The 13,485-nt window shown below is 42.2% G+C and overlaps 1 protein-coding gene and 1 pseudogene across 4 annotated transcripts in view; one reads left to right on the forward strand and one right to left on the reverse strand.

Annotated features, from left to right (window-relative positions):
* The window catches only part of ABLIM1 (actin binding LIM protein 1), a 339,056-nt gene that overhangs the window by 110,434 nt on the left and 215,137 nt on the right, over positions 1-13,485 (forward strand). For 2 of the 4 annotated variants that reach the window (XM_032177146.2, XM_032177153.2), the window contains exon 1: positions 1,472-1,715. The exons of 1 other annotated variant lie outside the window; for it this stretch is intronic. In XM_032177146.2, the coding sequence (XP_032033037.1) occupies positions 1,472-1,715 (244 nt within the window). Of the gene's footprint in view, positions 1-1,471; positions 1,716-13,485 lie in introns of those variants that run through there. One more of the 4 variants, XM_032177161.2, reaches the window with a different exon arrangement.
* On the reverse strand, positions 3,079-3,189 carry LOC116466227 (small nucleolar RNA U13; annotated as a pseudogene).

A 13,485-nucleotide genomic window follows, 5' to 3' on the forward strand; every position in this document is an offset into this window, starting at 1 on the left:
GCAGCACACCAACATGGTACATGTATATATACATAACAAACCTGCACATTGTGCACATGTACCCTAGAACTTAAAGTATAAAAAATGAAAAGAAATGTAAGTTCATGACCTCTACGTGCAAGAATCCCATATATATGTATTTTGTATTTTTCAAAAGTTCTACAGATTTTTTGTTTTGAGACAGAGTCTTGCCTGGTCACCTAGGAGTACAGTGGCACAATTGTAGCTCACTGTAACCTCAAACTCCTGGGCTCAACCAATCCTCCTGCCTCAGCCTCCCGAGTAGCTGGGACTACAGATGCATGACACCACACTTGGCCAATGTTGTAATTTTTTTTTTTTTTTTTTCTGTAGCGACAGAGTCTTGCTATGTTGCCAGGGCTGGTCTTGAAGTGGCCTCAAGCAATCCTCCCACCTCAGCCTCCCAAAGTGCTAGGATTACAGACATGAGCAACTGCACCTGCAGATGGTTCTTACGCACAGCAATATTTGGGAACTACTGGACTAGATTACCTTTGATGACCTTTTCAGCTCTATATTTCTATTCTAGGGTTTTAATGAAAAGGAATTTATATTAGAACATAATAGCCCAATGACAGGAGAAGGAGTGTGAGTTTATTCATTTTGACTTGTGACTTTTGTGTGGTTGTAGACGGTCACATATTGTACTGCATCTTACTGTGTGGATGTTAAAGAGTAAATGATAATTACTGGGGTTGTCCTTTTTATATCAATACACTAATTCCATGAAGGTCCTTCTAGCTTGTAACTTTGTGTAAAGCTGAAGCTACCCACATGTTAATTCTGTCTCCATCATATGATTCTGCCATCACAGAAAACCCATGAAACATTAAGGAATGAGGCAGAAGGATTTTCCTGGTACTGAGGGGAGGGGTCCCCTTCTAGAAAATGGAAAGGAAATGATTGTTTACTATGGCTGAGAGCTGGATTTGTCACGAATTGAAGCTGAGGATCTTTATCGAGCCTCCCCCACCTCCACCTGTGAGATCTGAAATACTGGAAAACTTGGAATTATTACTCTGGGATTTTTCTGATAGACATTTTTAGATTATATAAAATATGTGTATATATCCCTAGCCCTATTCTCAATACTCTTACCAGATGATACTGAATATTCTAGGAGTATTTGCAGGAGAATTCTTTTAGATATGGCAGCTATATTCTTTCTCTTGTTCTGGATATTAATCTGATTTTCAAATATGCATTCATGTCTGAGACTGACAGTCTCGAGTTCCTGGTAGTGGCTGTTTTTATACCTAGTCATCTGACTGAGAATATGGCGCCCTAAGCTCTTGAGGGTAATCACTTAAATACATCTCCCTTAATCTTCTTTGCTGGGCAGTGAGAAAAGGAGACAGTAAGGAGCCAGGGGAACGGAGAGAATTGTGGGGCAGCACCGCTCCTTGGGCCCCCGCTGCCCATTTCTCATTTCTTGGAAATCCATGCCAAGATGCCTGCCTTCCTTGGTCTAAAGTGTCTGGGGAAATTGTGCAGTTCTGAGAAAAGCAAAGTCACCTCATCTGAGAGAACCAGTGCCAGGGGCTCGAACAGAAAGAGACTGATTGTTGAGGACCGGAGGGTCTCTGGGACCTCCTTCGCCGCTCATAGGTGTGCCACTATCACTCATTTGCTGTATCTCTGTCCCGAGGACTACTGCCCACGTGGGCATGTATGTAACAGCGTTGATCCTTTTGGTAAGTAAAATAACCCTCTCTGGACATGGTTTTGTGTTTTGTGATTGGCGTAATTAAGAGAGTACTATCCACATCATTCTTCTGTAATGTGTTCTCAAAGGAAACACTATCCTTAATATATAATTAATGGGGGTGAGAGTGGGAGAGATGGAGAATGTAACATAAGTATAGCTATGGAGCTAAATTCCGAGGATATTTTTGTCCAGGATTTTATGATCTTCGGTAACAAACGTATCTCTTTCCGAACTTGGTATGAGTAATTGTCAGTAATAGGAAGTATGATGGAAAAGAAAGATCTCTATCTGTAGATGCTATTATTTCATATGACAAAGGATGAATGGAAAGGAAATATTCAAGGGGGGAGATGGAGGCTAGCAAAAGATAAGTAAAGTTGAGGTCCAAGTTGTGTCACTGTATAGGGAGGGCTCGTCTTATGAAATGTTCTAAAAAAATAAAATAAAATAAAAAGAAAGCGTTTTAATATTGAGAGAACTTGTTGAGGCTTCTTTTCAGTGAAGTTCATTAAAACGTGTCACTCATCCCTCTGCCTGGGAAAGAGGTGGAGAAGGCCCACTCTGAGGATAGAGTTATTGCACTTAGGAGTTTTCAGACTTTGAAGTTATCATGGTGCCTTTGTTAATGAAGATGATATCTACCCAACTGCTCACACCTTGTCAAAGTCAGCACTAGAATTGGTACAGGAAGCAGAAGGCGATTAACTATGGTCCCTACGAATGTATGAAGTTAAGTCAAATGAACCAGGAAGCATAATGTATTCCTCAGCATTCTTGGACAGCCAGAGTTGAATTGGATTCAGTTTAGCTGAAGCAAGGGAGTTCAGATGTTCTGTTTTGTTGCAATCAGCTTTCAACAGCTTTATTGAGTTATAATTCATATGCTGTAAAATTCATCCATTTAAAGTCTACAGTTCAGTGTGTTTTAGTATGCAACTGATATGTTACATATATATTTTCATTGCCTCAAAAGAAACCCTGTACCCTTTAGCTATTGCCTCCCCACCCCAACCTCTTCACCCCTATCTCTCAGCCTTAAGAAATCAAAATCTACTTTCTGCCTCTTAGATTTCCCTATTCTGGATATTTCATGTGAATGGAATTTATAATATGTGGTCTTTCGTTTATGGCTTCTTTCACTTAGCATGTTTTCAGGGTTCACCCATGTTGTAGCACGTGTCAGTACTTTATTCCTTGTTATGGCCAAATACTGTTTCACCATATGGAAATTCCACAATTTGTTTCTGCTTACACCAGCTGATGGACATTTGGGATGTTTCCAACTTTTGGAACTTATGAATAATGCCTCTATGCATATCCATATACAAGGTATTTTTTTTCTTTTTTCATGTCAGATGGGTAATGTGCCAATGTCATAACAAGGTTCGAGGGTGGCACACTTCACACACATGTGTATGAACACATCAAAAGAATCTTCATATACAGGTTTTTATGTGGATATATATGTTCAGGGCTCTTTGGTATATACCTAGGAGTGGAATTTCTGGGTCATATAATAACTCTATGTCTAACCTTCTGAAGGACTTCTAGATCATTTTACAAAGCAGTTACTCCATTTTACATTCCCACCAGCAGCATATTAAGGTCCCAGTTTCTCCACATCCTTGCTAACACTTGCTATTATCTGCCTTTTTTTTTTTTTTTGAGACGGAGTTTTGCTTTGTTGCCCAGGCTGGAGTGCAATAGCCTGATCTCGGCTCACTGCAACCTCTGCCTCCTGAGTTCAAATGATTCTCCTGCCTCAGTCTCCCAAGTAGTTTGGATTACAGGCACGTGCCACCATACCTGGCTAATTTTGTACTTTTAGTAGAGATGGGGTTTCACCATGTTGGCCAGGCTGGTCTGGAACTCTTGACCTCAGGTGACCCTCCTGTCTCCACCTCCCAAAGTGCTGGGATTATAGGCATGAGCCACGGCACCTGGCCTTATCTGACTTGTTTATTCTAGCCATCCTAGTGGGTGTGAAGCGGTATCTCACTGTGACTATACAGAGCTTTGGCTGGGACAGAGAGGGCTGACAAGCAGATCAGTGCTCAGGCAAGACAGGACACTGACTTCAACAGCTGCTGATGGTGACAGCTCCTTGTCTCTTATTCTTAACAGTCTTCTCTTCGTGATTCCAGGCACATCCCTTTTTAGGGGAGCAGGGAGCAGGGATGGAGAAGCCATGCCTTCTGCCCTGTCCGCTTACAAGCTCTGCTAAGAAGACTTTGTTCAGAACCAGCTGAGTATGCCTATTACAGCAAAGGACACCTCCCTCAAAAATCAGATCCACATACTAGTGGATACCTAGAATCCCTTTATTGAGGAAAAAATGTTTTATTCCACAAATAGGAATAAAAATGAAACATGTAGATTTCTGCTGGAGCTAACACTTTATTCTGAATGACTTCGGTGCTTCTGTGGAATGTTTCTACTCAAAGAGACTCAAATCAGATATTTTTGGAATGAGCCACTGTTGCTCTTGAAAGAGATAAGATCTGTTGGGAGGAGAAGGCAGGAAGGCAAGGGGAAGCCAGGTAAGCTGAAGTTTAATGAAAGCATGCTGGATAATGACTTATCAGCAGATTCCCTCACGAGGGAACAAGAGAATTAACAGTATCAGAGAGAGTTCTGGATACAGGAAAGGCAATCATCATTGGGATATCCATATCTTAGTGGAGGCAGATAAGGAAATCTAGGAGATTAGTTAAGTGTGCCTTTGAGGTTGGACATTCCAGAATTTGACTCCCAGCTCTTCTACTCACTAAATATGTTACTTTGGGAAGTTAGTGATTCCAAATGCGTTTCTCTGTCCCTGAGGTAGGCAGGGAATGCATACCTTATATGATTGCTTTGAGCAGGCCTATCCCTAGAGTAGATGGGGCCCTGGGCAAATTTTTTTTGTAGGGCTCCTGTTTATATAAACAATTTGAGTCACCCAAAGCAGTGTGTCAACAGATCAATCTGTTTCAATCATGGAAAAGAAATGCCACACCAGCCTGAGAAAGTGATTGCTTGCTAGGCTTGTCCCCTAGAATAGAGCCAACTCCAGGGCCCCAAGAAACCCATTGGCATGACTCCTGGGGCTCCTTGGGGCATCTGGCCAACCTCTTGCACAGTATAGGAGAGATGCAGAGAATCACTAGAGAGATCTGTGAAGAGGAGGCTCAGAGTCCCTATCCAGACAGCACTGCTGGCCCCAGCGATCCCAGGTACCAGTGCACACTTAGACATTTTTGAAGAAGGAATGGGGTTAGGGCAGGGGCCCTGCTTGCCTGTGTCTAAGGGCAGTATTGATTATGAGGACTAAATGAGAACCTGGCTGGGCATGGTGGTGTGGGCCTATAGTACCAGCTACTTGAGAGGCTGAGGCAGGAGGATCACTTGGGCCTAGGAGTTCAAGACCAGCCTGGGCAAACTTGCAAGACCCTATCTCAATTTAAAAAATTGTAAAAAAAGATAAAAATAAAGAATGAGAACGTGCATATCAAAGTGTTTGGTATAGTGGCACACAAAAGCATCCACTAAATGTTAATTTCAGTAATGATAATAGAGTTGCAATATAGTCAGCATTAGTCATTTTTGACAGTCTCTATGGAGGCTGAATTAAAAAATAAGAAAAATTGTTTATTATTGTTAAAAATAATTTCTATTGTTTGCCTTTCATGCTGTGAAACAATAGAGGCCCAGAACTATAGATGCTGCACAGGACGTGGGATTCCCAGGAAGCCACTGTGTGCTCAGAGCATCCTGTTTAGGACAGGTGCTTAGAGGAAGTGCGCCCTCCTGCAGGCATGCATGTTCCTGTGCTACGAAGCCCCAGAGCTTCAGGAGCAGCTCCTGGCAGGGTGCTTGGGAATATTTGGCAAAGGCCTCCTGCAGCTGCCAGAAAGATCTCAAGATACTGCAGCTTCCTGTTGTTGTCTGGTGCTCAATCCCTGCTTTGAGTTGTGCTGGACTCCATGATTTTCCAAGTGTCTCCATGCATATCTGTCCTTTGTCATGCTCCAAACAACCCTTGGATGTTGCAAGGGAAGAAATTGTTTTCCCCACTTAACAACAGCAATGAATTAGCAAGAAGATGGGAAAAGTGGGCAAAACAAATATATCAGTGAATATACAAAATAGCTTCTGCAAAAATATATCAGTGAACATATATCAGTGAAATAGATCAGTAAACCTACAAAACAGCCTCTGAAGCTTCTGACTGTAGATGTAGTACTGTTCTTGAAGAACGGCTGTCATTCATTGAGGGCCTACTGTGTCTCAAACATTGTGATAAGTGTCTTTTTTTGTTTGGTTTTGTTTTTGAGACAGGGTCTCCCTCTGTCTCTGAGGCTGGAGTGCAGTGGTGAGAAAAGGCCTCACTGCAGCCTTCACCTCTTGAGCTCAAGTGATCTTCTTGCCTCAGCCTCCCATGTAGCTGGAACCACAGGCACATGCTACCATGCCTGGCTAATTCTTTGATTTTTTTTAGAGACAGGGTCTCACTTTGTTGCCCAGGCTGGTTTCAAACTCCTGACCTCCAACAGTCCTCCTGCTTTGGCTTCCCAAAGTGTTGAGATTACAGGCGCAAGCCACCACACCTCGCCTGTGCCAAGTGTTTTATGATTTTTCCATGTTTGATATTCTCAATAACTCAACAAAGCAGGAATTACTTTTATTTCATTTTACAGAGAAGGAAACCGGGGCATACGCAGTTAAGAGACCTGCCAAAGGTCACAAAAGTACTAGATTTGGGCCCAGGTCTGCCTGACACCCAGGTGTGTGGTCTCAACCATGATGTCACTCTGCCTCAGCCTGAGGAGCATAAGAGCGGGTCATTCATGAGGTACGCTGAACACTGGCACACCTAAAGTTTGTAAATAATATTGCTAATTACGTACTTCAGCAGCTCAAATTTGAAGACTCCCATAAAGTAAATCGCTGTTGCCAGGAAAATTAGCAAAGATTTCCTTCCTCTAGCTCATAAATACAAGCTGTCTGTAGGAATGTTCCCTTACCCTCCTGTAGGAAATTAGAGTGAACTTTTAAAATCTGTGTTTCTTTCTGTCCTTTGGAGCTTTTGGGTCTTGTACAAGTGGAAGAACATATTTAGGGCAATTACCTTCTTGACAAACAAACAAGAGACTGGCACTATTATCAAAAGCCCCAAGGATATCTGGAGAGGATTCAGTGATTATGTTGTCAGCTGAGTCCAAATCCCAAAGCAGAATGTTCTGGACTGGAGAACAGGGACCAAAGTAGACTTGGCAGTCCCCTCCCTGGAAAAGCAGTTCATATCCCAGAAGAGAGAAAGGTGGTTCATGTCTGATTCAGGCACCTGCTGAGACCTTTCTGTTAGGTGCAGCACACCAGGGGTTGTCTTCACTTGGAATGGTCTCCCAAGACCCAGATACTCAGAGTGTCACGTAAGTGAGAGAACCTCTTGGGTACATTATTGTTTCTTAAAGCAATACCAACCTGTTTGCAAACTAAGCAGAACATGTAACACTATATAATATTTTTCTTTTAGTGTGCCGCCTTCTTACCCTATTCACTAATCTGCAACCCCAGACCGGTACGTCAGAGGGCTAGGAGAAGCGTCTTGGGTATAGCAGGCCAGAGGCCACAAATGGCTTTGTTGTCAAAAAGACAGCACATTCTTCAAGATGCTGTGGAGCTTTTCTATAGCATCTTCCTGGTGACATTGAGAGGCTGTGTCAGGGAAAAGGTTTTAATTCTCTGCAAACCCTGAAACTCCGGTGTGAAGGCCCTCTATTACATTTGAGAGAAGTGTTTGAGCTAGCCATGAAAAATATATTCTGGGAAAGTTGGTAAGAAGAACCAGCATGTGGTTCCTGCCCTCAGACCCGCTCTCCTGACTGACGGCTTTGACTAGGCTGCTTTGAGAAGCAAAGTAGTGACAGGCGTCTGCTGCTGGCAAGGAGACGCACTGCATTGTGGCCTCCTGTTCCTCCAGCATGCTGGGTCCCCCAGGGCCACATCCAGTTTGTTGATGGGATATGGTTCCCCGCAAACAGCAGTCTTTAACTTTTGTTCTCCTGAGGATGGAGATGATAGGTGGTGGCCAGTTACTTCTACATCTTGCAAGGGCATGAACGGAGAGGGATTTGAGGTTTCAGCTATTTGGGAAAGCATTAGATAGTTTGCATTTTTTTTTTTTTTTATTTATAGTTACCAATAACCCCTGTTCAATTCCCTAGGCTTCTCATTCCATTAGTTTAATCATATTTCCCAGAATCATATGTTTCAAGCTCTTGACCGTTAAGCCTTTCTATCGCGTCCCACTCTTAACCCCCAAACACCCGCATCAGTCTTCTTTGTCACAGATGTTTGAAGGACGCTTTCACGTTGGGCCTCTCTTTGTACGTGCAATTCTGCTGCCTGGCACCGTCTCCCCGGTTCCTCTGAGGCCCAGCAGGATGCAGGTTAAGCTTTTCCTCCTCTGGGGAGGCCTGATCTTACCTCTTGCCTCGTCCTCCTCCGTGTTTTCATAGCATCCTCTGCACATCTTTGTTCGAGTCGCCTGTTTATAAGCTTCTCCCTTTTCATACACTGAGGTCATTTCTGAAGGCAAGGAGAGAGCTGTGCTCTTATTTTTATTCCATTATAGTACCTGGCATGGAACAAAAGCTGTGAGTGATGAGTAAATGAATGAGTGAATGTTCGCAGAAATCAAATACTATGTTCGAAGAATACAATTCGTCATTAAATTGTCCCGCTGCCTTCAAGTAGCTGAGGCCAGGAGAAGCTGCAAAGAAAACTGGTTGCAAAGTCAGGGCTATGGGGTCAGACCTCGCTGCCAAGTTCAAAGTCCAGCTCTGCTCTTTGCAGTTCTGTGACCTGGGCAAGTTACTTAATATATCCGAGCCTTCATTTTCTCGTATATAAAATGTGGATAATACTACCCACATTGCAGCGGTGTTATGAGCCCTAAGAGAAAATACATATTTTAGAAATGCTAGCATTTAGTTGGAGCTCAATAAATACTTCCCCCCTTCTTCTCACCCAAATGTGTGAGAAGCTGAATAATTGTCTAGATAAATACAATTAGTTTTCAAAGGAAAGAAATATCACTGAAGGGAAAGAGAAAGTAGGATTTGCCATTTGAGCTGGAAAATAGATATAATTTACCCAAAATACGAGTAAAAGGAAAATAGCCCAATGATCTGAGAGTGAAAGAAAAAGGTAGAAGTAAGACATTTTTCACCTAGTTCCACTGGCTGAATCTACTTGGTCCAGCTTTTTTTGTTTTATTGATGGTTGCTTTTTGTTTTGTTTCTTTATTTTATTTTTACTCCTAGGAATGTGGGCAAGTAACTATTTTCACATGAAATATTCCCATATAAGTTACTTCCTTGAGTAACTAAATGTGCTGCAATGCCCCATTCATTTTAATTAAATGTGCTTAAAAACTAATCTTATTTAAAGTCAGAGGGTAAAGCAGTCTGTTTAAGTTTATTGTTTGACATTGTTTTAATCCAGGCTTTAAACAAATTTGAATCTTACTAAGAGTGGCTTACTTTCAAAGAAATCCCTGATTTCCCATCCTTTGATCCTAATCATTCTGGGGCGTGACCCAGTGCTGATGATTATGGATGGACTCCTGTTAACTTGGCAAATTAGCCATGGACCTGTGACGGCCGTGGGTACAAGACAACGCTGCTAACAGAAAGGGAATATGGATCGTGTGGAGGCTGGGCACAGTGGCTCACGCTTGTAATCCCAGCACTTTGGGAGGCCGAGATGGGTGAATCACGAGGTCAGGAGTTTGAGACCAGCCTGGCCAACATAGTGAAACCCCGTCTCTACTAAAAATACAAAAATTAGCCGGGCATGGTGGTAGGCACCTGTAGTCCCAGCTACTCGGGAGGCTGAAGCTGGAGAATTGCTTGAACCTGGGAGGCAGAGGTTGCGGTGAGCCGAGATAGTACCTACTGCACTCCAGCCTGGACAACAGAGTGAGACTTTGTCTAAAAAAAAAAAAAAAAAAAAAAAGAGGGGGGATACGGATTGTGTGTTACTCATTGGGGTGGACAGGTGGCCAGCACAGGCTTGATTTGTCTATGGGCTACAAGACGAAGGCTACCGGTAAAAACGTAATACAAGGTGAATAGGTGGTCAACAGATGGGTGATTCTGTCCCTGGGGTGGAAGATGAAGGCTGCCAACAGGAAGGCAGCATAGTCTGTGTGCTGTTTGTTAGGGTGTGTAGAGGTAGCCAGCAGGAAGATTCCTTTCTCAATCTCAGAAAGCAGCACACCCAGAATACACCAGAGAAAACCTTTGCAGAATCAGGATTTAAGTATGTCAGGATTTTAGATAGACTATATAGCATGCACAAGGATTGTAGATATTTCTCAAAGGTAGAAATAAACCTTTGATATCAACACCTTTCTTTCTTTCTTTCTTTCTTTCTTTCTTTCTTTCTTTCTTTCTTTCTTTCTTTCTTTCTTTAATTTGACAGAGTCTTGCTCTGTCACCCAGGCTGGAGCACACTGGCATGATCTTGACTCACTGCAGCCTCTGCCCCAGGTTCCAGCGATTCTCTGTGCCTCAGCCTTCTGGGTAGCTAGGATTACAGGCACGCACCACCATGCCTGGCTAATATTTTTGTATTTTTAGTAGAGATGGGGTTTCACCATGTTGGCCAAAGCTGGTCTTGAACTCCTGACCTCAAATGACCTGCCCGCCTCAGCCTCCCAAAGCACTGGGATTATAGGTGTGAGCCACTGCGCCCGGCCAACACCTTATATTTATAGGAAATAAGAGACTGAGGTCCAGAGAAGTAAATGACTTTCCTAAGGTCTATGGTATAATTAGAGGGTAGTGTCAGATTAAGACCCTAGCTCTCCTCTCTCCCTGTTTAATATTACATGAGAAGACCAAAGGATTATTCTTTTTTTTTTTTTAAGTTTAGCTGGAGATTCAGCTCAGGTGAAACTTTCCTGTGGAGTCCCTCCAGACCTCTCCTCTTTTGGGCTCTGTTGTGTACCACACAAATGCCCATCCAAGCACCTCTATGCTTGGCTATTTATATCTGTTTGTTTGCATGTCTCCCTACCAGGTAGTAAGTGCCTTAGTGGCAGGACGGTTTTTTCATAGTTTCTTCAGACTATAACACAGTGCTTGGTAAATAAAGGTACTTCATACATTTTAAAATTGAGATGTAATGTAGTACACCATAAAATTCATCACTTTAACACGTACAATCCTGTGCATTTCAGTAGAACCACAAAGTTGTGCAACCATCCCACTATCTAATTCCAGAGCATTTTTATCAGCCCAGAAAGAAACCCTGTGCCCGTTAGAAAACATCCCCGATTACTCACATTCCTCAGCTGCTGGCAACGACTTATCTCCTTTAGGTGTTTGTGGATTTTCCTATTCCAGACATTTCATCTGATTGGAATCCTGTCACCTGTGGTTTTTGTGTCTAGCTTCTTTTACTTAGTATAATGTTTTTAAGACTCATCGAGGCAGTAGCATTTATCAATACCGTATTCCTTCTTATGGCTGAATAGTATCCCATTGTAGGGATATATCACATTTTCTTTATCTTTTTGTCAGCCGATGGTCATTTGTGTTGTTCCTACTTTCTGGCTGTTATGAATAATGCTGCTATGAACACTTGTTACATGTTTTTGTGTGAACATGTTTTCAGTCCCCTTGGGTATATACCTAGGAGTGGAAATCCTAGGTCATACGATAATTCTCTGTTTAACTTCTTGAGAAACTGTCAAACTGTTTTCTACAGTGGCTATACTATTTTACATTCCCACCACTTAATACAATTTCAAATTAAATTAAAGCTATTCCCTCAAAGTGAAATAACCAGTTTTCCCATATGTACAAAAATCCTATATGTGCATTCACGTCTATTTACATCCTATATCTTAATCTTCAAAACTGCTTATATCTTTACAACATAAAGGTCTGCAAACATTATATAAAGAAAGGTAGGGCCTTTACTTTGAGAAATCATTTAGCTGGCTTTTAAATTCACTTTCTGTAAGTGCCTTACTGTGGCCCCCCAAGTTTTGTTTGTTTGCTGTTTAGAAGTCTTTCCTTGTGCAAGTTCTGTGGCCATAGATAACAACCAAAATTAATCAGAGGACATCAGAGACATTATGACTCACAGAGCCCAGAAAAATTTAGCTCACAAAGGTTTGTCTGCAGCCCAAGTGGAGAGGGAGAATTCTCATGACACAGAGTAGGATCTCCTGGGATAAAGATGAGCTGGGGAAGAAAAGTCAAATAGCTAGGGCCACAGCCAGCACTCAGCCAGCTCCCTTTCTGTCCATCACAACCCAGATCATTTTGTAAGGTCATTTTTGACATCACTAGAATATTCTGGGGTGTTTAATATTTGCTGTCCTTGTGGGACAATTCCCAGTTCTGTTTCATATCGGTCTTTTCCCTGAAGTGCTATCATGTGATTCTAGTGTGTAGCTGGTTATGTTCTGTTATCTTTTCCTTGGGCTCTTGTCCCTAAAGGGCACAGACTCTATCTTCACTTGGTAGCCAGTGGCATTATAGGGGCAGTGGCTACTTAATAACTGCCTAGGCTGGGCACGGTGGCTCATGCCTGTAATCTCAGTACTTTGGGAGGCCGAGGCGGGCGGATTACCTGAGGTCAGGAGTTCAAGACCAGTCTGGCCAACATGGTGAAACCTTGTCTCTGCTAAAAATACAAAAAAATGAGCTGGGCATGGTGGTATGCACCTGTAATCCCAACTACTTGGTAGGCTGAGGCACGAGAATTGCTTGAATCCAGGAGGCAGGGGTTGCAGTGAGCCGAGATCATGCCACTGCACTCCAGCCTGGGTGACAGAGTGAGACCCTGTCTCAAAAATAAATAAATAAATATTAATTAATTAATTTTAAAAACTGTCTAATCTTTGAGGTCATCAATTGGTCCAGTATTATCCATGATGGGAATACGAAGTGAAGTTAATTGTTTAGTAATACTTCAGCTGAACTTGATTTAACGTAGATCGTGGTTCAGTTGGTCAATTTTAAGAGTTTAAAGAAGATGCAAACAGGATCCAACACATTTCCTGGTTAACTTCTACATCTACATACTAAGAGTGATCCAGTTCATTTTCTATATGTTGCAGCAGCTGGTGAAAAGATGTTGAGCCCAGCCAACCTTCTGTAACTCTTCCTGTAGTTGTGAAGACCACATTAGACTTGAAGCTCTCCTTATCTCTCTTGCTGAGCGGCAAGCATTCCTTCCTTTGAATCTTCATACCATTTGGTCGGTATCTCTGATTCCAGTCCCTTTCTGCCTTGTTTTATAGTTATTTAGGTCCTTGTGCTATTTGCTCTACTTAGATGTAAGGTTGTTGAGGGCTTAGTTTAGGTATCTTTGATCTCTATGCCACTTTTGGCTCCTTGAAGGTGATGCTTTGCATATTGCAGATGCTCAGTAAATCAACATTCATTTGTTTCTCTTGATTTCTTCCTTGATTTTTGCCCACCTAGTTCTCAATTGTGGATGCTATGGCTGAATGCTCATCTTGTGACATAGTTGCTTTTTTTTCTGTGTCAATGAAGCATATTGGTAAATGCTCAGTGCTCTTAGTATATGTTATTCAGGAAAAGGAAATATTGTGTAATCCAGATCCAAAACCAAGAAGAATTTAAGTTCTAAATATTTTCCTTCCTGTCCACCCTCTAATCTCCTCCAAATCCCAACAAATCCAATACATATGCGGAGTGTTTTCATCTTGCTAGAGATAGTGAGAG

This window comes from Hylobates moloch, unplaced genomic scaffold (genome assembly GCF_009828535.3).
Source record: "Hylobates moloch isolate HMO894 unplaced genomic scaffold, HMol_V3 SCAFFOLD_3, whole genome shotgun sequence".
Lineage (NCBI taxonomy): Eukaryota > Metazoa > Chordata > Mammalia > Primates > Hylobatidae > Hylobates > Hylobates moloch.